General features: G+C 38.1%; 1 protein-coding gene across 2 annotated transcripts; it reads right to left on the bottom strand.

Moving 5' to 3' along the window:
* Positions 1–138: 138 nt before the first annotated feature.
* On the bottom strand, positions 139–25,874 carry mapk8b (mitogen-activated protein kinase 8b). 2 transcript variants are annotated; one of them, XM_017483804.3, is made up of 12 exons: positions 25,693–25,874; positions 17,487–17,665; positions 17,196–17,325; positions 16,741–16,799; positions 15,382–15,520; positions 13,157–13,322; positions 11,346–11,417; positions 7,949–8,131; positions 7,479–7,603; positions 4,757–4,820; positions 4,450–4,527; positions 139–3,602 (listed from the first exon to the last, which is right to left on the bottom strand). In XM_017483804.3, the coding sequence occupies exons 2-12, from the start codon at positions 17,606–17,608 to the stop codon at positions 3,454–3,456; spliced, it is 1,287 nt and encodes a 428-aa protein (XP_017339293.2). In that variant the 5' UTR covers positions 17,609–17,665; positions 25,693–25,874; the 3' UTR covers positions 139–3,453. The 2 variants fall into 2 exon arrangements, with proteins under 2 accessions (XP_017339293.2, XP_017339294.1); XM_017483805.3 differs by having other exon boundaries at positions 3,439–3,607; positions 25,693–25,826.

Raw genomic sequence — 25,874 nt, 5'->3', positions numbered from 1 at the left:
GTGAGGATTAAGTATGTATGCAGCCAGATATAACAGAGAAACCAGAAGCCTGTAGTGAAGATGGGATAGGGGGATGAAATATTAAAAAGCTTTCGCTGTGTTTCACGGGCTACAGAAATCAGACAAAATGAAGCATAATTCCAACAGAAGTATTTATTTGCAGTAATGTTTAAACATTGGCTTGGTGAGATCCCAGTGCATTTATTCTAGTAGTGCACTTCTGATAGTCTGTATGCAGGAAGGAGCACACAGGGTAAGGATTTTGCATTGCCAGTATTGCTAGCAAATATTATAGACCAGCTTACGCAAGTAGGCTTTTAGGGATTTTTTTTTTTTTTTTCGTTTTCTATCAGCCTTACTAGAATGATCCATGGGCCATGTAAATCATACACCTCTGTCTAGTTCCAGATCATCATCTTTTTGTTGTGACACAAATTAACTCGGAGTCACAGATAACTAAATTAAAAAATAAAGATCTAAATTCATGAATTTAGCATTTTATTTTAGCTGAATTAAACTGAACTGAATTGACAGTACCTAACATCTCTCTACCTTTGGGAACATACAGCTAACATACTGTAGCTAGATACACTTACACTACGCACACAGAGCAGAGGGTATTGCACATGAACTGTTTTTTTTTTTTTTTTTTTTTTTAAAAGAAAAAATAACGAAAAAGAACAACAACAAAAATTTACATTACAGTCCTTTTACTTCTACGTGAAATATACATACTGTACAAAACTAGACGTTTTCTACTATTGACAAACTTTCAAATAAATAAATAATGGAATTTGTATTAACACATCCTGGACACCTAATGGGCAGCTAAATATCCAAGACGTTGTAGAAATTTGGAGTGAGGTAGTTGATCAATGTGTACTTTAATTAGAATTATAATGTCATTGTAATGTGATAGTATTGTAATTGCGCCATCACATTCGAAGAAGTAAAAGAAAAGCAAATTCATAAAAAGATGAAATCCCATCAAAAAAATTCATCAAATGCTGCCTTCAGAAAGAAGGCCAAAGAAATATAAGAGCACTTAGAACAAAAAACACAACAATGAACAAAAAGCTATCTGCAAATGTGTAGAACCCTGTGATGTACGAAGATTCAAGAGTCATAAAAATTTGTTGGCCGGGCCATTCTGTATTATCTGCTTACATACGTACATAAACCCTCAATAACGTGACGTTTTACATGCTAGAACACCATGTCAAAGACCATCACCACCACATGAACATCGGCTTTTCTTCAAACTTACAGCTCCAAAGAATGTATAACTGTCATTCACGAACATGTACAATTCAACTACTTTTCTACATCTTGCTAAAATCTATTCTACTAAAATCAAAGGCTGTCACGTTAATCATGGTACGAATGACACACCATCACTCCAACAGTCTTTGAATCGATCAGACCAACAACAAAAAAAAAAAAAAGTAGACACTCCATACATCATACGCACTGTGATCTGCTCTGGAATTTCCAAGAAATATGACTTTTTAGGAGTTATTTGCAAACAATTGACACAGGCACTTTCATACGGAACATGAAAATGACTCCAAAAGGAAACGGCTATTGCATACAGGTTTAGGATTTAGCACTGACTTGTTTTGTTTGCATTGCATCAACAGGCAGGCATACAAGTCTAGTCACAGATCTACCGATTACATTAATCTGGGATGTAGTTACTGAAAGAGCAATAAAAGCTGGTTATTCAAGGTTAGCGAGTTGTGCTGAATTCTATAAAAACATAAAAACCATTTCACCTTTACAAAAATTATATAATAATAGTAAGGTAACACTTTTCATTAAGGTTCCCTTAACGAACATTATTTACAGCTTTATTCAACATTAACAAACCATAAACTTCAGCATAATGTTAGCAATTACAGCAGGTTATTACATGTTTATAACTTACTGAATTCTGGTGTTTGGGTGTAAACATTACAACTTTCTTTCCTGAATTTCCCAGTTAACAAACACATGTTCTTTAAGATGATGTTCATGTTGCTCACATCACTGTAGGCTTTATTTTACCAGTATGAACATTGGTTAATGGAGGTGCTGAATATGGGGTTTATTATTATTATTATTATTATTATTATTATTATTATTATTATTTTTAAATAGCATCGATTAATACAAGTGTTAATACTTTGTTTGTTTTTTTTAATGTTACTTAAGGATTATTAATGCTGAAGTTTACGGTTTGTACATAGTAATGTGTATTGAATAACATCACATAATGGATGCTCAATGTAAAGCGTTACCAACAGAATATCTGACCGAGACAGCTTTTTAGTACAATCTAACATCACTATATTCTTAAATAATTTCAAATCATAACTTACTTTCTTATCTATACTGCTATTCATACATTCCACTGCAATCACGCCAATGTATTTCCTGTATTTCGAGTCATAATCAAAAGCTTACTGGAAAATAACCAGCACACTCGCAAAGTCCTATAATGCACTGCAATAGATAGTGTCCAGGTGACACATTACCCAGAATACCCAGAATGCACTGTGCCATTTAGAGACATGACCTATATTGTAAATAGGGGTTCACAAATATTCCATGTCCACAACAACTGTTCACCTTAAAAGGGCCTTGCAACATTCCAGGGCCAAGCTGTACAAAGAACTAAAGACCAAAATAATAATAATAATAATAATAATAATAATAATAATAATAATAATAATAATAATATAACCTTTAAATTTACCCTTTACTTCTTTACTTTCTTTTAGATTTTAACATCAATACCTGTACAGTATGGATCACATACAGAAACATATGTGAAACAAAATGCTGTACTGAGTCTATAAAGTACTGTAGCAAAATCAACCAAAAAATAATAATAAAAAAAAAAAATGAGTAGACAATAAGTGTTAAAATGCCTATTATAAATATTTTTTTGTAAAATAGTGAAAGAACTGAATAAATGTGTTGTGACCTGATCGCAGCATTAAGTCATGCGAGAAAGACTCTAAAGTAATATTTGCTTATTAAACAAATATAGTGGAAATTCATTCAAGATGCATTGCATTTAACTCTAAAACAGTAACAGTATTGAAGAGCTGAGTCTTTAACACAATGTGACATTCTGCTAAACTGCGATCGACTTCGCTCACAGCAACCTTGAAATTCAAAGCCTCTCCGAATATAAATTTATCATACAACCGTTACAAATGATCAAAATGGCATTGAGGAGATGCAGCGGTAGTTTCAGTCTGACACTAAATTGAGTCGTCCCCCCCACCCCCACATCCCCAAAAAAAGAAAAGCGACCAAAGTAACGCTGGTTTGGTGTAAAAGCTTCTTAAGGTGCCTTTTAAAAACTCCCACCTTACTCTGACTTTTTCCCCTGACCGAAAAGAAACGCGTCAGTCTGAAAATGAATGGAGGAACGTCACACAGGCGAGAAGGATAGGGTGATGGTCAACTGCAGCAGCCCACTGGCCCGGTGGAGGAGGAGGAGAACAAAGTCTCCAAGCTGCTTTCTGTCTCTGAGGACAGTGCGAGGACAGAGGACATGGAGGACGAGGAGGATGTGGAGTTCTGCTGGGAGCCGCTGGTCACTGCTGCACCTGTGCTATGAATAACAAAGAAAAATCAAACTGTCAGACTGGAAACTTTATCGAAAACCAGTAGTGTGTTCTGGTGTTAGCTATACCGTTTACATTTGCATTTGGCAGATGCCATAATCCAGGGCGACTTACATTCATCTTATTCATACAACTGAGCAGTTAAGGGTTAAGGGCCTTGATCAAGGGCGCAGCAGTAGCAGATTGGCGGTGATGGGGATTTAAACTTACGACCTTCACAATCAGAAGCTCAACGTCTTTAACTTTACCGCCTAATCCACCAGATTGCAACGTTCTATGAAGTCACCAAACACAGTAGAGTACAGTACATACAAAAAGACATGAAATGGCTCAAATTAGCTTCTTTCAACTAACATGAAGTACTCGGATTACACCAGATCAAGTTGACACTGTAGTCGTCCAAAGGTAAAGGGGAAAAAAAGAGAGTACATAGAAGATAGAGGAACTATTGTCACATTTTCATCTCATATTTATAAAGACTAGTTATGGTTAACTCTTATGTCGCCCTGTTAGTCAGTTAAAAATCTAACCCAGGGGTGTCCAAACTTATCTGCAAAGGGCCAGTGTGGGTGCAGGTTTTCACAGCAACCAAGCAGAAGCCACACATTAGCTCAATTAATTAATCAGGTCTGGCTCCTGCTTGGTTGGAATGAAAACCTGCACCCACATCTGCTCTTTGCGGATAAGATTGGACGCCCCTGATCTAAAACACACTCTCTAAGATATAATCTATTATTAATAAGCAACAGAGTCAAGAAAAGCACATTGTTAAATTTTTTATATGAAGGAGTCATCTTGACAGAAACGGAACATAAGGGGTTGAACTAACCTACTGAAGCAGGTTGTCCGCGGATTACACCATTTTTCGAGCGTTCCTCCCAGTCCAGCACCTCTTTATATATTAGCTCTGATGAGGGAGCAGAAGGTTTCAGAGGAGATTGAGTTCGGACAAAAAATACTCACTGGATTATTACAGAAAAGTAATTAAAATAAATAAATAAATAAATAAATAAATAAATAAATATGTGCCATCAGTTTGTAGACAAATCATGCAATGTTGACAAGAAAGCAAGAGTTCCATTTCTTTTCAGTGAATATTACTCATCAACATTAAAGTTGGCAATAAGAGTCAACACCTTTCCACTCCTCCACAGTGTGTTCCCTCTCATCCAGCTGCTTGTCTGTGATCAACGGTGGAGGCTGGAACAAAGAACAGCAATTTAATATCTCAAAAAAAAAAGATTATATTTATCGTATTTTAGAGATTCAAGCACATGTGATGTTTATCAGCCAGTTTGTCTAAAACCAGTAATTAATGTAATCATGGGTGGCACACTGTCGCTGCTCAGTGGTTCGATCCTTAGGTTACTACAGTTACTATATGTGTGGATGCATGTTCTCCCTGTGTTTGGGTTCTCTTGGTTTCCTCCCACCTCCCAAAAACATTCTGGACTGACTCCTCTAAATTGTCCCAAGGTGTGAATAAGCTTCTCTGAAAAGTAATAATAGCAACAACAATGTACATGCATACATATTACATCACAAATCCTATTACGGTAACATACAAAAATATGATTTCTATTCAACCCTGTCATTGCATGGTACTTCCAGTTTGAGGCAGACTGTGCTACAGATAGGGATGTCACGAAAACCGATACTCCGATACCAACATTCTTAAAACGTGACGGTACTTGTTTTTCTGCAGTAGCGTATGTACCACGGTTGCAATTCTTCCGGAACTGAAGATGCGCAAGTGTTGAAGAAGAAGAAGAAGAAGAACTACAAGCACATGGGAAACACTACAGAAGATTAGGTTAGCTTAACAAGTTTAGCTCCGCCCCGACTCGTTGAGAGGAAAAGAGCGGAAAGCTAGTATCGGTTTCCGGTGTGCAACCGATGCTATCGTTCATTTCAAACAAAGCGAGGAAACACCTGGAATTTGGTGACGCTCCTGAAAGACGGTCCTATATTATGTTTGTTTGAGGCAGCTGCATTGTGGCCGTGAAACCAGCTAACGTTATGCTCCATGTAATATTAGCGATAGCCAGTTATTTGTTAACGACGTTAACGCATTGCGACGTTATAAACTACCTCCGAATAGGCCAGCATGCATCGCCATTCAGCCCGTGTCCTGTCAGCTAAATGTAGCCTAATGTCACTAATCATTATTCAAATGTTCATACTTCTAATAAATCTTTTCGGCCTGCCGTCAGATCAGTGAATTTAAACTAATGCTTGCATTCAGAGTATAAGGGGTGTGTGTGTGCGTTTAGGAGTGCACCTTAGCACTTGTTATTAGTCATTGTCAGGCAGTGTTTGATAAAATAAAATATCCCTCTCTCTCTCTTTTTGACAGTATCAGCCAGAGGAGGATGTCCTCAAGAAGTTTTTAATTTTATTTAAAATTAGTTTTTTCCTTTTTCTTTTATACCACACTGTGGTATCAACTTTGGTATTGGTACCGACTACTAGATTTTTGGTATGGTGACATCCCTAGTTACAGAACAGCCAGCTACATGGTCAGACCCACTCCACATAAAGCCACACTCTCTTCACACTTTGCTATGACTTTCCTGTTAATTAAAAGCTTGTGTGTGTGTGTGTGCATACAGTCTCATTGGATTTATTTAATTCAATTGTGTACATCGGTTCCACGTGAATGAATTTCACTACATTAACACAATTTGTTTGCGTACACTCAACATGATTTTACTCTGTATTTTCAAAGCCATGAATGAAATCACTCAACCCAGTGCAGGACTGAACCCCGGCAACTGGGTTACAGAGCATTAGTTCACTGATAGAGCATGTGACTCTCACGCCGCTGACCTGATTTCGTGTCCAGACCCTGATAGATCGGACTTCCTGTGGGAGGTGGTTAGCTCAGCGGTTAAAATGTTGGACTACCGATGAGAAGGTCATGAGTTCAAATCCTAGCACTGCCAACCTGCCATTATTGGGCCCTTGAATAAGGCCTCAACTGCTCAATTGTATAATTGAAAATCCTGAACTGCTCAATTGTATAAAATGAGATAACTGTAAATCACTCTGGGTAAGGGCATCTATGGGCATCCAAATGTTCTTTAGAGAGGCAGTGATGTTTACCGCTGCACTATTCTACTATCATCTTCCAATCAGCTCTCACTTATGAGATTTTATAACGTAACTGAATCTCATTAACACAATGTGAATTGCTCATACTCGCTCTACATAATACAAACAAGTAATTAAAAACTTGCATAAATGAAATTTTGTATAAGCAATGAAAATCTGGTTTTGATGAGAACGGTAATATTTTTACGTAAACTATATGCAACGTTCTCTTAAATCTCACCAACCACATATTCCTTCTTTTAAATGGTCTGCACTTATATAGCGCTTTTATCCAAAGCGCTTTTCACTGTGTCTCATTCACCCATTCACACACACACACACACACACACACACACACACACACACACACACCCCAATGGTAGCAGAGCTGCCATGCAAGGCGCTAACTTGCCATCTGGAGCAACTTGGGGTTCAGTGTCTTACCCAAGGACACTTCGGTATGTGGAGTCACGTGGGCCGGGAATCGAACCACCATCCCAACGATTAGTTGACAACCCGCTCAACCACCTGAACCACAGCCGCCTGTCTAGTGTAGCTAGACCCCACAAGCATGCGTGTTTCACTTACATTTATTCATTTAGCAGACACTTTTATCCAAAACGACTTATAAATGAGGAAATACAAGCAAAACAATGGGACTGACTCAGTCAGTCTATCAATAAGCAAAAATGCCTCTTCTAGGCCAGCCCACTAGGCTGTCCGGCAAAAAAACAGTCAACAACAGAATAAAAAATAAATGCCTACCGCCTCAACTTCACTCGGATCATACCACACGTTGATGTAGGGATGCTGCAGGGCCTCGTCCACAGAGATCCGCTTAGATGCATCTATAACCAGCATTTTGGACAGAAGGTCTCGAGCCTGACTCGCTACAGGTAGAAAAGAAAATAAGTTTTTTTTGTATGTTCCTTGGACAGTCTGTGTGCAAATTAGCTGCTTGGTGTGATCTACAAAAACCAATCATTCTAAACCAAAAATTAGTATACAGCCAACCATGTTGTAATTCACTAAAGTGCATAAACTGAGGTTGGTCATACAACACATCAATACATCGCTCAGAAGCATCATTACTATTAACAAAAGAAACTAATAAATGGCCAGTGAGCATTTAGAAAATAACATGCCACCGAGTTAGACAACTGACCTGGAATAAGGTAGTTCGTAATCCAGAGGATTTTAACAGATGCATGCCAGGGACAGTTATAAACCCTCACCTTTGAGCTTGTTGTGGTCAGAGTCAGCAGGGAAGAGAACATCTGGGAAAAGCTTCTCAAAACTGTACCCTGCGTATCGGGGTCTGTTCTCCACGTATGTCCTTACAGACTGGTTCAGCTTCATCATGAACTCCTGAGATGGCGTGCCCAGCTGCTCGATCACCTTATTCCACTGGTCAATATCTAGAGTTCGCTTGCTTAAGGAGAAAACGTGGACAAAAGCACTGTTTGGGGGGGATTAGTCCAGGAACGGGTAATGCCATGCTTTATGGCTGCTAACACATCCTTGAGAAGCGTCTAGCTCAAACAATCTGCTGTGTTTTTAACTAACTCAAGCTGGCTGATCTTTTTAGTCCGGGTCATGTAGTCATCTTTCTGATTGTAAAAGCATTGGGAAACCATTTGGACCACTGCTACATACAGAATATAGCTGTCTTTGTGTGCCTGTCCAGAGAATCTTTTTAAAAATCTTTTCCTTTTAATCTCTGACAAGCACAAAACGATGGATGCATTGGAAAGAATCATTCGAAAAGTTAGCTGCTGTGGATCAAGTGTTTTCAGCTCTAAACAGCCTGTTAGAAGGAAAAAGAAAAACAGAAGAATACAATCCTGCAGGTTCACTTTCTTTATATTAATTTTATATCTTTATATACACATTAATATACAGTGCCCATCACTAATATTGGCAGCCTTGGAAAATATGAGCAAAGAAGGCTGTGAAAAATTATAGACTTTGTTTAACCGTTTGATCATTTGTCAAAAAAATTCGCAAAAATACTCTGCTCTCATGGATATTAAACTATTGGAGATAACAGGTTTATCCAAAAGAATATCTTCTTATATATATATATATATATATATATATATATATATATATATATATATATATATATATATATATATATATATATATATATATATATGTGTGTGTGTGTGTGTGTGTGTGCAACAATTATTGGCACCCTTCTAGTCAATACATTGTGCTACCTCCCTTTGTCAAGATAACAGCTCTGAGTCTTCTCCTATAATGCCAGATGAGATTGGAGAATACATGGCGAGGGATCAGAGACCGTTCCTCCATACAGAACCTCTCCAGATCCTTCACATTTCGAGGTCCATGCTGGTGGACTCTCCTCTTCAGTTCACCCCACAGGTTTTCTATTGGTTTCAAGCCAGGGGACCGGGATGGTCATGGCAGGACCTTGATTTTGTGGTCAGTAAACCAATTTGTGTTGATTTTGATGTATGTTTTGGATCATTGTCCTGCTGGAAGATCCAACCACGGGCCATTTTAAGCTTTCTGGCAGAGGCAGTCGGGTTTTCATTTAATTCAATATAATTCAGTTTTATTTGCATAACACTTAACAGTGGACACTGTCTTAAAGCAGCTTTACAGAAATATATTAATTCAGAATATAGATTTTAAATATATAAATTTGTCCCTAAAATTCATACATTTAAACAAATCATTAAATATTTGTTGATATTTGATAGAGTCCATGATGCCATGTATCCTAACAAAATGTTCTGGTCCTCTGGCAGAAAAACAGCCCAAAATATTAAAGATCCACCTCCATATTCAACCTTGGGCATGAGGTACTTTTCCATATGGCTACCTCTCTGTGTGCTCCAAAACCACCTCTGGTGTTTATTGCCAAAAAGCTATATTTTGGTTTCATCTGACCATAGAACCCGATCCCATTTGAAGTTCCAGCAGCGTCTGCAAACTGAAGAAGCTCAAGTTTGTTTTTGGATGAGAGTAGAGGCTTTTTTTTCTTCAAACGCTTCCAAACAACTTGTGGTGATGTAGGTGACTTCGGATTGTAGTTTTGGAGACTTTCTGACCCCAAGATTCAACTTCTGCAACCAGCTTCTGCAGCTGTGATCCTTGGAGATTTTTTATCCACTCGAACCGTCCTCTTCACAGTGTGTTGAGACGATATAGACACACGTCCAATTCCAGGTTGATTCATAACATTTCCAGTTGACTGGAACTTCATTATTGCCCTGACGGTGCAAAAGGGCATTTTCAATGCTTGTGCTAATTTCTTATAACAACCTTTTGCTGCACATCACAGCTACATTCCTTGGTCTTACCCACTGTTATGAATGACCAAGGGAATTTCACCCATGTGTATACATGTCATATTTATTCCCCTCTGAAACAGGAAGTCATGGTTGAACAATTTCCTGTTCTTACTCACCCAGGTATACTAAAAGAAAAATGCTTAAATATCAATAGGAATATATATATATATATATATATATATATATATATATATATATATATATATATATATATATATATATATATATATATATAAAAAAAATATATAATATATAGGAATATACATTTTTCTCTCATGAATTCAGAGGGGTGCCTATAATTGTTGCACACCTATATTTATCAAAGATATTTTTATAAACCTGTGTTGTGTTTGTAATTGTTTGATATCCATGAGAGCAGAGTATTTTTGTGAATTTTTGAACAATATCAGAAGGTTAAACAATAAAGACAATTTTTCACAGCCTTCTTTGCTCATATTTACCAAGGGTGCCAATATTAGTGGAGGGTACTGTATTTTATATTCACTTTAAATACTATTATATACACATACATATACACACACATACATCTTATATATATATATATATATATATATATATATATATATATATATATATATATATATATATATATATATATATCATTGGTATAATATTTTTACAGAGGCAGGGTGGAAAGAGTGGCACAAGATCTAAATATCCTCACCCAGAAGTAGATATTCCTCTGAACATTTCTTCCTCATGTCGTCTCAGGGAGTTTTTCCTTGCCACTGTCACCTCTGGAGATCTCTTAGAGATCTAAATCTACATTAGGATTTCTGTAAAGCTCCTTTGTGACAATGCCCATTGTTAAATAAAATTTAAACCTATTTGACTAAATTAATGGCTATGGCTACATCCAAAACTGCACATTACCAGACTAAATTGAAATAAATAAATAAATAAATAAATAACTATAAATAAAAGTGCAACACCTATGGTGTTGTGTCTGCACAATGTAGGTTTAAGCCTATGATTGCTTTAGATGGGACTTTTCTGATTATGCCAATTTGATCCTCCTTTTCAAAACATATGCATAACAGTAGTTAATGGAGGCACAGAATGAATCTTCATCTATCTGTTCTTCAGATAAAGATCCTCTGTAGTCCAGGACTAAGCTTTAAACTCCTCCTTCTGCACCAGCATTTAGTGATTATACACTGAAAAAAAAATGTTCATCATTCATTTCCATCCGTAGCATCCACTTACTAGTAACAGAAGAACATATAGACTGGGATTGAACCAAAAAACACACACAAATGGCACAACAATGAAGTTCAGGTAAGGATACGATCAGTGCCTGGAAACAGCACACTGCCTCTGACCATTTCGGCCATGATGCAGCCAACAGACCAGACATCAACTGAAAAAATGAAATGACAACCAAATTAAGAACGCACAAAATGCTGACAAATAAACAGGGTGCAGACACAGTGATGTGGATTGGTGGAAGAAAGAAAAGAAAAAAAAAAGACAAGACAACATGCAAATTTGTCAATCACCCTCAAAGAAATTAAACATCCAAGTGAGAGCTTGAAAATGCACTAAAGCCCGCCGAGACTGGAGTATGATGGCAGATAATGTGTTGCATTCTCCTGCACATGAATACGAACGTGCTGATAATCCATGAACACACTCAAATTTGGGGAATTTTGAGGACGAAATTATTGGGCTTTCATAATCCATAATATCTGAATAATAATCTGTATAATATTTTGGTTAGTTTACAGTTACAGCATTTGGCAGATTTGCTTATCCAGGCTTGAACTCATGACCTTCTGATCAGTAGTCCAACATCTTAACCACTGGGTAGGCGCTAACGTGTTCAATAGCACAGGGAAGAGCACACTTGTTAACGTTTTGTTATGGGGTGCTGTGATGTGGCCAGACACCAAGCAGAGCTACTATTACCACCCTGAAGGTGATTATTTTCCACTAACAGCACATCCCAATGGCGTTTTATTCCTCTTATACCACAGCAATTTGCTAACATTTATTTTATTTCTTTTTTTAATGTATTAAAGAATAACATTGTACTTTTTATACATTTATAACATTCAATGTTGTGGAATGTCCATGAAACAAAGTTAGTTCCTCTTATTACTTATGTTATAACCGCTATAAACAGCTCCCTCCTCAATAGCCTTGTGGTGTAATATCTACCATCTCCACGCATTATCTTTTCTTTAATTGAATGTAAGCTGCCCACAATCATCAAGTACAGAAGAACTGCACTGGATGGCAACCAAAACAAAACCCAATGCTAGAGTCATCACAAGGATACAATCCCTTCCTGGGAAAAGGATTTTGTGGCGAACCATTTCTGCCATTATGCAGCCCACAGCCCATATGTCCACTTAAACATATGTAGCATAGGAGGAAGAACAGAACATAGTGTATAAGCAAAAGTATCCATGTTCTATAAGTGTACTGAGTATTTGATCATTTCACAATGTAAGGCATCTTTTGTCCAAATGTTGTGCCAAATCAGACTCTCTGTCCAATGTTGTACATGTTTTGGGTGGGGTGATGGGGTTGGACCTTTAGAAAGACAGAGCATAAGTATCACATCCCACTGCGTTATTACATCCCCCACTTAAAAGCTATTTATAGATGGAAAATGTTACGTTCTTGAGGCAGGCAGATCATGCAAAGATGATTCGACTGAGTCTGAAACACTGAAACAAGCTCGGCTCAAATCATGGAAACTGTTGTCTCAATTTCATAATGCATCAGCAGCTTATGCTCGAATGCTGCAGGCTGTCAGGACAAATTATGAAGATGTTTGTGATGATCATAGTCTTGCACAAATGTAGAGCCTGATCATTCCGCATTAGCAAAAGCCTTGCTTTTACACAGATTTAGAATGTTTAAAGTGTTAGAGACAGGCGAATCCATCAGCAGAGGGCATGCACAAATGATGTGACTCTGCCACACACACCAGGGGAGCAACTTAAAGTGCCACTTTCCCATAATGCATTATCCACCCTTTCATGACGTTCAGTACTCTGTTACGTTAATGCACAAAGTGTTTGTGGATGTAGAGAGGAATTTACTGGACATGATGCAAGGCTAGACTGAGCCACTGAGGTTGACACTCACCATTGGCCTGGTAGCCCATGCCTAGTATGACCTCTGGTGCACGGTAGTAACGGGTCACCACGTAGGGGGTCATGAGGAGCCCAGTGGCAGCTGTGCGAGCCAAGCCAAAATCCAGGATTTTCAACGTGCAGTCTGACTTCACCACAATGTTGCTTGGCTTCAGGTCCTGCAGGGAGAGCGGAGGCTTTAGGATATCATGCACTCTTCTGTATACAAAGGTCAAGAACAGTCAAACAGGACATTTTCAACTGCCTAAAGAGGACTCGACTTGGCTCGTGTCCGGTCACTTAGACTTACTACTGATGCTGAAATTCTGACTTTTGAAATTTTCTACTTTATAATATATATTCATTTTAAATAGAGACCTCCAATATGTTTCTCTTTTACACAAGTAAAGTTCTAGCATTTAAAGTCTGGTTAACCCCAAAAGTGAAAATGAAGAAAACTGATGTAACTTTTATTCCACTTTCACTGAAAGACACAATGCCTGCCTCTACATGTATAACCAAATCTACTCTTATAGAACCTTTTAAAGAATTACTGCAAGAATTACTGCAAGTTTACAACAGGTAATGGGAAAAAAAACAGTCTCTGTCGCTACATCTAATATTTAAACACAAGCCTCATTGTCATAAGGGGTGTAAATCACAAGTTTCATGACGATACGGTCGAATATCGATTCTTTTAGCCAGCGATTCGACACTTCCTGTGTCTGTCATCCATCTGACAGACATGACCATGCTTCCATACAGTAGGTTGAGTGTGTTTATAGAGTATCTAAGACAAATATGTCAAATTAACTTAAACAATATTTCCACTAATGTAAGCAGAAAAATATTCATCCTTGTACAGGAGGAGCGTGGTGTTTAAAATGCGCATTCACATTAGTATTCACCACAAACACGTGATACCTTCAATTAACCAACATACATCAAATTAGGAGAAGGACACAAGCTTTAGTAAGCCTGTAATACACAATGATTTGCTTTTTGTGAAATTCTGAGGGGAAATAAGACTAAAACTTTTTTCACTGACTAAAATGAAACACTCAGTTTTAATTGTGTTTTTTCACCAAAAGACTAAAGAATAAATGCAAATAAGCTGTTAACATTAACACTGGTCATGTCTAGCGAGTGTGAATGCCCCTTTAGCAAAGAACCCACGTTAATCACTGTGTGTCAGATGTGTGGGTGTTAGCATTTGAAGGAAATATCATGTCTATAAATAGAAAACAAACGGTGTGTGAACAAGTCATTACCGTCACCCGGAAAAATTACAAATCGTTGAAATAGTTTAAGTAGATCGTCAAACAGTTGAAAAAAAAAATGATTAATTTTAAAATGATCTACTCGTTATCACCTTTATAACGAGATAACGAGAACCCAATTAAACAAATGAGACAAAAATATCGTACTTGGTCAATTATTTACTGAGGAAAAAGATCCAATATTACACATCTGTGAGTGGCAAAGTATGTGAACCTTTGTGTGACCCCGTTGTGCAGCAGTAACTGCAACTAAACGTTTGGGGTAACTGTTGATCGGTCCTGTACATCAGCTTGTAGGAGTTTTATCACGTTCCTCAGTACAGAACAGCTTCAACTCTGAGATGTTGGTGGGTTTCCTCACATGAACTGCTTGCTTCAGGTTCTTCCACAACATTTCTATTGGATTAAGGTCAGGACTTTGACTTGGCCATTCCAAAACATTAACTTTATTCTTCTTTAACCATTTTTTTCACAGAATGACTTGTGTGTTTAGGGTCATTGTCTTGCTGCATGACACACTTTTACTTGAGATTCAGTTCATGGACAGATGTCCTGAAATTTTCCTTTAGAATTCACTGATAGAATACAGAACTCATTGATCCATCAGTGATGGCAAGTTGTCTTGGACCAGATGCAGTAGAACAGGCCCAAACCATGACACTACCACCACCATGTTTCACAGAGGAGATAAGACTCTTATGCTGGAATGCAGTTCATATGAGGAACCCCACCAACATCCCAGAGTTGAAGTTGTTCTGTCCAAGTATAATATTTATGTCTCATTTGTTTGATTAGGTTCTCTTTAACTAATTTTAGGAATTGTGTGAAAATCTGATGACGTTTTAGGTCGTATGTATGCAGAAATATAGAACATTCTAAAGGGTTCACAAACTCTCACACGCCACTGTATCTGCATGAACTACTAAGGCGACAAACACTCAGCGTTAAATGGGCTCACCCTGTGTATAATGCCAGCTGCATGTAGATGTTTGATGCCACAGAGCATCTGGTAAAGTAGATAGGAGAGTCGCTCGTGGTCCAGCTCCATCTGAATCACCTGGCACAGGTTAGCATCCATTAGCTCCATGACCAGGTAACTGCAAATGACACACACACACACTCTTTACATACTGTTGCTTACACAAGTGTGTGTGCCTTACAAGCACATAGCAATATTGCAATCTTAATTCATTACATAGACACAAAAGGGGGACTATTACTAGCATACTGTTAGCTCCAGAATTATTGGCACCCTTCAAGACAATGGGTAAAAATGACGCACAAAAAAACACTATAAACAAGTAGACAACATTACTCTAAAAACAGGCTGTCTGGTAGTGGAGGGAAAACAGTGCTGAGAGAAACCCACAAATTGCAGCGAATGAAATCGTGGTCAGAAAAGACCATATCCAAACCAAATACTTTTTGGCCATTATCATGTTTGGTAATAAAATAGGGGGCTGTAAAATAGAAAAGTATTGTTTTGTGACTACTAAGAGGCTGGCAGTGGATTTTATCTTTTCATCAAGATAATGGCCCCAAACCTATAAGCGAGTCAGCAGAGAAACGGTTGAGGGAACACAATCAATGTCCTCTAATGAGAATCTAAGTCTAACCTACTGAAAAAATACAGAACGCACCCAACTGTGCAAATCTAAGGAGCGCTTGACATGTTGTGCATGGAGAAGTAGCCCAGGATTCTGAACCAGTGTCTCCAACCTTGTCGGACAGCACAGGAGTTCTAAGAAGCACTAAACATCAACCCATGTTGAAGATGGAAATATCACATTGCATTTTTGCACATTTTCATTAACGTTGGCAGTAATTTTGGAGCTAAAATGTAGGTACAGCACTAGAGCACACCAACTCTTGCCATGTCCCTGACAGTATTACTGAAAATGTATTGAAAAAGCAAGCGGTGAATTTCCATGGGTTTGTACAAAATGCCCTACTTCTGAAATTCAAGTGCCTCGTAAACCGTCAGCTGTGGCCAGCAGTGTTGTGCACAAATAATTATTTTTTTTTCCATATTAAAAGCTCTTCGTGCCTACTCATCCTATTCAGAAAGACAATCAGGCGGCAAGTTCAAGAACAGACTGCACATTAATACTAAACAGAGTGAACGGGATTCCCCCCACAGCAGCAACAAATGTACGAATGCATCAATTATCTTGTTCACTTCCGTCCCTCCAAAGACAAGCACCTGGAGGCAAAAATCTATACCTAGCCGTATTCATGTGTGAAGACGGGAACAAGCTGGCTCGCTTTCTGAACAAGCTTCTCAACGTTAGGGAGTCAAAAATAACACAAAACTCACACGTCTTGAAACTCTTCAAGTGTTTTCTGCGGTGTGAATACATTTAGGAGTCCAATGATCTGCGAAACACAAAGAAACAGAGGAAAGAAAGAAAGTGCGACACTGTCAAGCATGCTGAATTGTATGCCTTTTTAAGCCTAATGGATAATTGTCTGATTAATCAATAATTCTAGGCTGAAAGCGCAGCCAGAGCAGCAGTTACAAATCAATCAATGAAGTGCACTTTCACATCTGGAGGATGGATCAATAATGCTAGTAAAAAAGAAGAAACAAACGTATATATAATGTTTATTTGATGATATTACTTTATATCTTTCGTTTATTTGATGATATTACTTTAGATGTCTTAAGCAAAGAGCTTTAATAAGACGCTTTTAGATCTTCTAGGACCTGAATTAATAATTCAGATGCATGCATGCATGTACAGTCGCAGACGAATACAAATCGGTGCTTACGTTCTTGTGGTTGACGCACTTCATGAGCACCAGCTCTCTGTACGCCCGTTTGGCATGGGTCTGGTTCTGAAAGGGTCGACTGAGTTTCTTAATAGCGACATTTCTCTCCAAGATGTGGTCATATGCCGAGCTATAAAAAAAAAATAAAAAAAAAATAAATTAAAAAAAAGGAACAGACTGTGGCTTCCGTTCTCACCATGTGTTTGACTTGAAATATATATATTTTTTCCATGGTGTTCTTAGCATAGTTTCTGTGCACTGAATTGGCTACAAGACTGAAAAACCACTTACCAGACGATGCCTTGTGCTCCAGAGCCGATAGGTCTTAAATTCTGGTAGCGCTTCAGAACGGTGAATGTGGAATCTCCGACATCTATACTGTAATACTCTTTCTCACGCTTATTCCTGTTCATGATGATATGCGTGTTAATTGTGTGCTGGGCATTCAAATGGTTCCCACGACACCAGATCTGAAAGAGGAAAAGGCACACTGTCTAGCAAGAAAAGATCAAAGTACAGTGAAAAAGCTCAGTGATGGAAAAGGGGGGGGGGGGGGGGGGGGGCAATATCCGAACATTACTGCAGACGGTGATATTAAGTTCTAGCTGTAGGTTTCAGAGGCAACAATAACAGTCTTAACACTAGCAAAGATATATATTTAATTGAAGTTAATAGAGGTCGACCGATTGTGGATTTTACCCACCTGCCGGCAAACGATTCATCAACCGAATGAAAACATAACACTCAAAGTAAAAATACTGCTGAACTTTATTACAAAAATGAACAGTACTGACTGTACCATGAAAATGTACTTTTCTTTTTTTTAATGAAAAATACATAAACATGAATATATATTAACTATTAAAGTAAATAAAAGATCCAAACTCTACCAAAAAGTAACACTCCAAATAACAAAATAAAAATAGAGACATCCAAAATTCATCAAAAAAAAAAAAAACACAAAAAAATTAGTCAGTGAGTCACACACACGCGCACACACACAACAACTGTTAACCTGTTCCACCAAACAGAAAAAAACTCCAATGTTCAGTGTTTGAAGTCGACTCCTCTTAAATATATTTAAGGCTACACTATTAGACATTTTCCGCTGTCATGGTTCTGGGCTGGAGTCAGTTCTCGAACCGCTCTGTGCATATTGAGTATATATCTGAATAATCTCATATGATGTGATTGGGTGAGTTAGGGATTAGGGATGAGGGAATTACCGATGCGCCGATCAGGATTTTTACAGCCGATACAAATTTCTTATCATCTTGATCGACCGAAACCGATCCAGATACCAATCTTTTTTTGTTTAAGCTTTAATCAGGAGGTCTGTCATAAACAGTTAAACGTAATCTCTCTGCTCATGTTCACTGTTAACTGAATTAAAATAATACCAATGATGAATAATGTTGGTTAATTGATAAATAAACAAGCATAAACTATTTCTTTTTAAATATCTTAAACAATAAAGTCCTAATTAAGAGTAGACTAACACAAAAATGATCCACATTAGGAAAAAGAAGGCTAATAGCCTTCTAAAGAATTAAATGTAACCCGTAGTTATTAAACATTATTTCATTTCTCATTTTATTCATATTTTATTAATTCATTAAAATATCTATTTTTCATATTAAATGATTCATTTAGAACTAAGCACATTTTCTGTCTTTACATTTTATTCGATTTTTTGTTGTTCCTTTTAGATCGGTTCCCCCAGTACAGTGTTGCCATGTCTGCTGATAATATTGCTTTTGGGTGGGGGGTTTAAATCAAGACATGAAAACTGGAGCTGACTTTTCTAGTGATATCTGGCAGCCGTGAGCTTAAATGAAGTGAATAATAGACAGCACGGAGTTGGTGAAGAGAGTGAAGGAGAGCGGCAGTGTACTGTATGTTTACAGACCGAACAGTTGCTACTCTTGATTATGATTGGTGAGGAATTTTTTAATAAAGAAGTTTGAATTAAACCCACCTTGTAGCATTAGCAGTATTATTAATTTACTCCGCGCAAAGCCGCTGTTTCTACACGAGCAGCTCACAGTAGCAGGTTCAGGTCATTTTGCAGGATCGATAAAAGATGGCGGTTGTGAGATCGGGAAGTTGAAGCAGATGATGTACAGAGTTACTTGTCAGCATAATGGCTTCTCTGCAGTATTTACACACTTGTTCGGTTGACTGAGGTGATGAAAAGCAGTGCGAAAGTAACTGTTGCGCATTTTGGACTTCCTGTAGTTTTTATTCTGATTGTATTATACAACTCCGAACAGGTCACTCGCACCGGTGCGAATAAATATTTATTCACAGTCGTATAAAATACTTTTCAGTCACAAATGCGAGTGAAATGATCGCACCGTAGGACCCTGAGAGGCCTCTCTCGTACTGTATAATGACGCTCCTGCAGCAGTCATAACCGGATAAGTGGATCGGTCGACCTCTACAAGTTAATATAAACAGGCATGTTTGTTCATGATCTTGGAAAGGGCTTGATTTTGTCGCGTTATTCATAAAAGCGCTAATGTTTCAAATCTTTATTTAGATTTAACAAGCTTACATCCCACATTTTAGTTGTATGCCACGGCTAATATTCTTGTGCTAAATGATTAAAAGTAAAACATGTCTCCTGAGCTTAAGTTTACTGAATGTTGTAGTCAACAGAATACTCGAAAATGAAATAATACTCACTCACTCAGGTTCTTTGAATGGTTTTACATTCGTAGTTTTCGATCTGTGGATTTTTCTGTTATGGACTTTTTATAAATGACCACTCTGTTGTAGGGTTCTACATTAAACCTTTAAGAATTCCCCACAGACAGATGACCCCTCTAAGGTGCTAGAATCCTGTACTCGCTGACCCTTTTACACAAAGTGACTCGAATCACCTGCTGAAGTGTGCCTGATCTGCAAAGCATCCTCGCTAAATAAATCCGAGAGCTGTCTTTCATGTGCACTTTTATTCAGAAAATGAGAGTAGTGAGGATTTTCTGTTCTGCAGAGAACTGGAGTTATAGCGCAAAAAAAAAGAAAGAAAGGAAACTCTCTTTAAAAATGTTTGAAAGCAAAACACATGGCATCTGGTTTTCTCAACCAGATGATGATAAAGATCTATTTGCTGGTCCAGCTTGCATTCTTCCTGACAATCACACAAACAAACCAATAGTCAAGAGTAAGCGGTTCCTCAGCTAATGGTTCCTCTTTGTTTGATTGGACAGACACCAAAGCCAATATTGGCATGTTAAGAAAAACTATAAACGTATTTACCCGACAAAAAAGCACCCCAAAGACACAGTGCATGTGAGTGTTCCAGCACCGCAACCAGAAACATGGCAGAAGTAACCAGCAATAACAACTGTATTTGAAAACATCCTTGCTTGCTTGCGTGCTTTGAGAGAACGAGAAAGACGTCACTGAAGGTGTGAAAACGTACCTGGTCAAGGATATAATGCTCATAAAACAACTATTCAGAAACTTACAAAATAGTCCTAAGAACCAACATGGAATATAATCGTGACATTGGTGACATATCCATGTCAAGTCAACCAGTGGAGATTTTTTTTGTTTTTTTTCTCCACATTTGTTTGTACATGCATGAAAAAAAAGGTTCAAATGAATCTTTTGAGTCAACTCTTATTCGTTATGAAATGGTGACCATTTCAAAATCCGGCCCAGACTCACTTCGCAGTATGCCACGACCTGTTTTTTTTTAAGGCGACTTCCTTATTAACTCTCAAAGTATACATGCGATAAAGTTCCAACTTCATGAAGTTTAATTATGTATTCGTATATGTTGAGTCAGAATCAATCAAAAACTGCCAGATCTTATAATGGTTAAATTTTTTAAAAATGGCAAACATTTTTGCGGGGTAGCCGAGCTTTACCTCCCAGAACCTTCCTTCTGTCAAGGTGTATCAAGCTACAAATTTTATCAGACAGTTAGCTTCACTTCAGCTTGCAAATATGTGAGAATTGGGTGTGTGTTGTACTCCACTCCAAAGAAATAACAACAACAACCAAAAAAATAAATGTTTTGGCAAAATATGTAAAGGTATGTATATGGAAAAGTAGTTAGGGAGTTGGAATAGCTATTTCACACTTGATATGCTACATCAAGCTAAACAAGCAAGAACTGTCCTTTCATATTGAGCACAGCTTAATACAAGTCACCTATAAGGCAGTAACAATATTTAATTTAATATTAAACTAGAAACAATGGTATAGGCCATTAGTGAACCTGACTCTGATTCAACATCAAAAGTTCCATCTTCATCATTAAATTGATTTGACAAGTTTGATGTGAGGTTGCTGTAGATGCTGCCACACACATACCCTGATGATGATTGTGGATGTTCTCGCCTAATGACTGCACTCGCTAAGATTATACTCAAGTTTCAGTCATTACACAGTGGATAACTTCACCGGGATTTTATAGACCTGAAGCTAAAAACTCTACTGAAATAAAAAAAAATGACCCTGATGCTTATACTGAAGATCTTTCCAACACATGTAGCCCTGCTTGACTCGAGAGTATACAGTTACGGAAAAGAAAAGGTTTATAAATCACACTATATGGTGTCTTCTCGGAGAGGATGGGGTCCCTTTTGAGTCTGGTTCCTCTCGAGATTTCTTCCACATGAGTTTTCCCTCACCACTGTCGCCTCTGGCTTGCTAACTAGGGATAAATTTAAATCTATGTCTATACCCGGATATATTTATTTACAAGATCACATTTTCTTGACATTCCAAGTCTGATGTCTAAATATTCCTAAGAATTAAAAGTCCTTTGTTCCTCGATCTTATCATTATATAATCCGTGGCGTAAAATGACAATATCATCATTTCTGGGACGATATATCGCTCGACAAAAATGTATCCTCGTGACAGGCCTACTTATATATTTATTTCCTTTAAATAAGTACCGGACATTTTCACTGTAAATTCGGTGCTTGTTTATTTTCGTAATCAAGTTCAGCAGTATTTTACTTTGAGTGTTATGTTTTCATTCAGGATCGGTTTTAAAAACGATCGGTTGAGTTGATGGAAGTGTTACCCACATACCCACATGACTGCCCAACCTAGTTATCAGTCCACCTCCAGTTTAAAACCTACAAGCAGTTTAACAGTATAATTAAGGTGTAGTTCCGAGCATTAGCGGTGCAATAACAGTAACAGCAGTACAGGTATTTATCACTTTTTCAAACCTGCCTGCACACGTCCCTATTCTCTTCCAGTCCCTAAAGTCTGACTTTTCTGCACAAGTTCTGTACGGTGCACATCACAAGCTCCCTGCAGAAATGCGGTCATAATGATAATAATAATAATAATAATAATAATAATAATAATAACAAGCAGGGAAAAGGCAAGCGAATAACCAGTTTCTTCACAGTTCATTACTCACATTTAAAAGTATTGTATTTATTTCCTACACACACACACACACACACACACTTTCCTTCTGCCTTTCCTCTTACTATGTGTAATCAAAAGCATTGAGCTCTTCCCAGAAAAGGTTTCTCGAGGTGCCATTAACTGAATGTTTCATCCAGTCGAGGGACGTCAGTAATGGTACAGCTATGTGTGTGCGCCTGGCACTAAGACGTGAGTTTCATAATTTGTCACTGCATACACACAAACACACCATGCTTTCCTATTTCGCCCATATAAACCCACAAGTAAAGCAAGAACACGTCGTTTTGCGAAGAGCACTAGAACATCAATGAGGACACACCCTTAGCTCTCTTCCTCTGAATGCAAGCGTCGTGTGTGTGGTGTGTGTGTGACCAAGTGCACTTGCTCTCTTGTTACCTTTTAAGGTAAATCAGTGTTCCTTACAGTTGTCTATTGTTGTCTTGATTGTGTTTAGTAGTGGTGCTCTCTCTCCTTCCTACTTGGTCATTGTGTACAAACGTAACTCCTCGAACAGCTCAGATTCGATTCTACATCACCTTTAAATCACTTCGGAATTAAAAAGATAAATAAATAAATCCAATCGGATAATTAAATAGTAAATAACTCTGTTAAAAACGCTACATAATCAGACGCATGACTGTAGTACACTGTGGCGTGTGTGAAAATTAAGGTGAAATATGATCAAAAGTGACCCAAAGTTCATTTCCAGTATTCCATAATCATTTAGTCTGAAATATTCTGGGCTGCTTGTTTAGAAATGTCGTCCAGTGCTTCATTAATCAAAGCACCTTATTACAAATATAATAATAAGATAACAAGTGTTAAGTACTGGCAGTACACTCCACTGACAGTAGGCCAACTTTAACACTGATGTGACTCGATAGGCTCCAGTCTTCTTGACACGATGCTTTGCTAGGCCAAAGGATGAGCTAGAGATCACATAACCATCGAGGAGATAACTGCATTTGCAAATGGAAAGGAACGAACGGTGTTATCCCTGCATTACAGTCATACAGCGGCTGTGTCCGAACATCCCTACTACAGAGTAGGTTTAAAGCAGTATGCCAAAGGAGAAGTATGTCCGTAACTGCGTCAGATAAAAAGGGTTTGTTTTGCTAATGAATCATGGTTTAACTTGGACCAAAGACAAGGTAAAATGCCTCATTGAAATTTGTCCTGACGAACATACAGTCTTTCTTTCCATCCGCAACTGGCCTCATTAACAATACTCAGGAACCACCACCATGGGCATTACACATTACATTAACGAAAACCCCACATTATTGTTTCATAAGCGTTACATTAACACACACAACTCAGACTGCTATACTGCACCTTTTTAGTTCGACACGGAGCATTTGCACTGGCCCACTTTCACACATCCTGCACTAATGTACAGTTAATGGCTTTATTTTCCTAAATTTTTATATTTATTTATGAATTGATTAAAAAAATTTATGCTTCTCATTTTCATAACGTTCTTTCTTGTTTATAGTATTAATATATTACTGTTATTGTTAAGCACCAGTACACCAAGACAAGATCCTTGTACATGTAAACCCACAGTACTTGGCAATAAAGGTGATTCTGATTCTGATCAAAGGACGTACAGTCCTCTGATGGATCAATAAGGGTCACTGTTTATGACTCCACTATCAGAAAGACACTGGGCAAAAATGGCATCCATGGAAGAGAGGTGAGGTGAAAACCACTGCTAACTCAGAAGAACATTAAGGCTCGTCTGAATTTTGCCAAAACACACCTTGATGATCCTCAAACCTTTTGGGAGAATGTTCTGTGGACTGATGAGTCGAAAGTGGAACTGTTTGGAAGACAGGAGTCCCGTTACATCTGGCGTAAACCGACCAACTAATTCCACAAAAAGATCATCATACCTACGGTCAAGCATGGTGGTGGAAGTGTGATGGTGTGGGGTTGCTTTGCTGCTTCAGGGCCTGGGCAACTTGCAGTAATTGAGGGAAACATGAATTCTGCTCTCTACCAGAAAATCCTAAAGGAGAATATCTGGCCTTCCATCTGTAAGTTGAAACTCAAGCGCAACTGGATTATGTAGCAAGACAATGATCCAAAGCGTAGGAGTAAATCCTAGTCCTAGGAGTGAAAGTCTGATCTCCACTTATCGGAAGCGTTTGGTTGACGTTATTGCTGCTAAAGCTGGCACAACAAGATTTTAAGTTTAATGTGGCAATTCGTTTTTCACATTGGAGATAGGTGTTGGATAACTTTTTTTTTTTTTTTTGCATCAGTTTTTTTTGCATCAGCAACTGTATTGTGTGTTTACTCAGGTTGCCTTTGATTCATGTTGTTTTTCCTTTCAATATCTAAAACATCTCATACTAGAGAACAGAAGAAGTCCTTTTTCACAGCTCTGTATTTCTGAACAACTTTGTGCGTGCGTGTGTGTGTGTGTGTGTGTGTGTGTGTGTGTGTTACTGCCAAGCATTTGACATCCATAGCTGGCAGATCTCATCTCAGGTGACCTGTTCTGCTCTTGTTTTCTTGTGTTCTGTCCACTTTAGCATCTGGACAGTGTCCAGAGTAACACAATGCTCACAGTGACAAACAACACTAACACATATTACAAAAACACGACATTCAGTTACTAAATAACTCAACATTTAACACACGAGTAGCCATGTTGGGGATAAACTGATCAATGTTGGGGTTATGCCACGCAACGCCTGACCAAAAGAACACAATAATGAACGAAACAGCGTCTATGAGCTTGTAATGCTCGTCATTTTGTGCTACTTTACATGAATGGAGCTGCAAACCGTTCAGACAGCCAGCAGCTGTAAACACATTTTGACACTGTCGAGCCTGTTTAGCTAAACCGCTAGGTCACAACATTTACTGTGGCTGGATTCCAAATGGCTTCCTATTGGACTTACAGCTAGTGTACTATGAGAGGAGAAGCCATTATTCGAAACCAGTTATAGTGCACTTGTATAGGAAATGAGGAGCCATTTGGGATTCAGCCTGTGTCTACTACAACAACGAGCAGTAATCAGGAGCCTAATACCCTTCCCCAAAACAAAGTCCTGAGAAACAGATCATGCCTACTTACTCTCTTAAAGATATTCAATAAGATCCGCGTCAATAGAAATATGCTATATTCCTTCTCTGGGCAGACACAAGGGAATATTTTAGTATTCCAGTTATTTTCCGCTTTGAGCCGCAAACCCTGGAGCCCGCTGCGTTTCCTTCCCCAGGCCAGGATCTGAGACTTGCGTACTACGTCACTCAATC

Source organism: Ictalurus punctatus, chromosome 13, assembly GCF_001660625.3.
Source record: "Ictalurus punctatus breed USDA103 chromosome 13, Coco_2.0, whole genome shotgun sequence".
Taxonomy (NCBI): Eukaryota; Metazoa; Chordata; class Actinopteri; order Siluriformes; family Ictaluridae; genus Ictalurus; species Ictalurus punctatus.
This window is presented reverse-complemented; position numbering and strand designations above follow the sequence as displayed.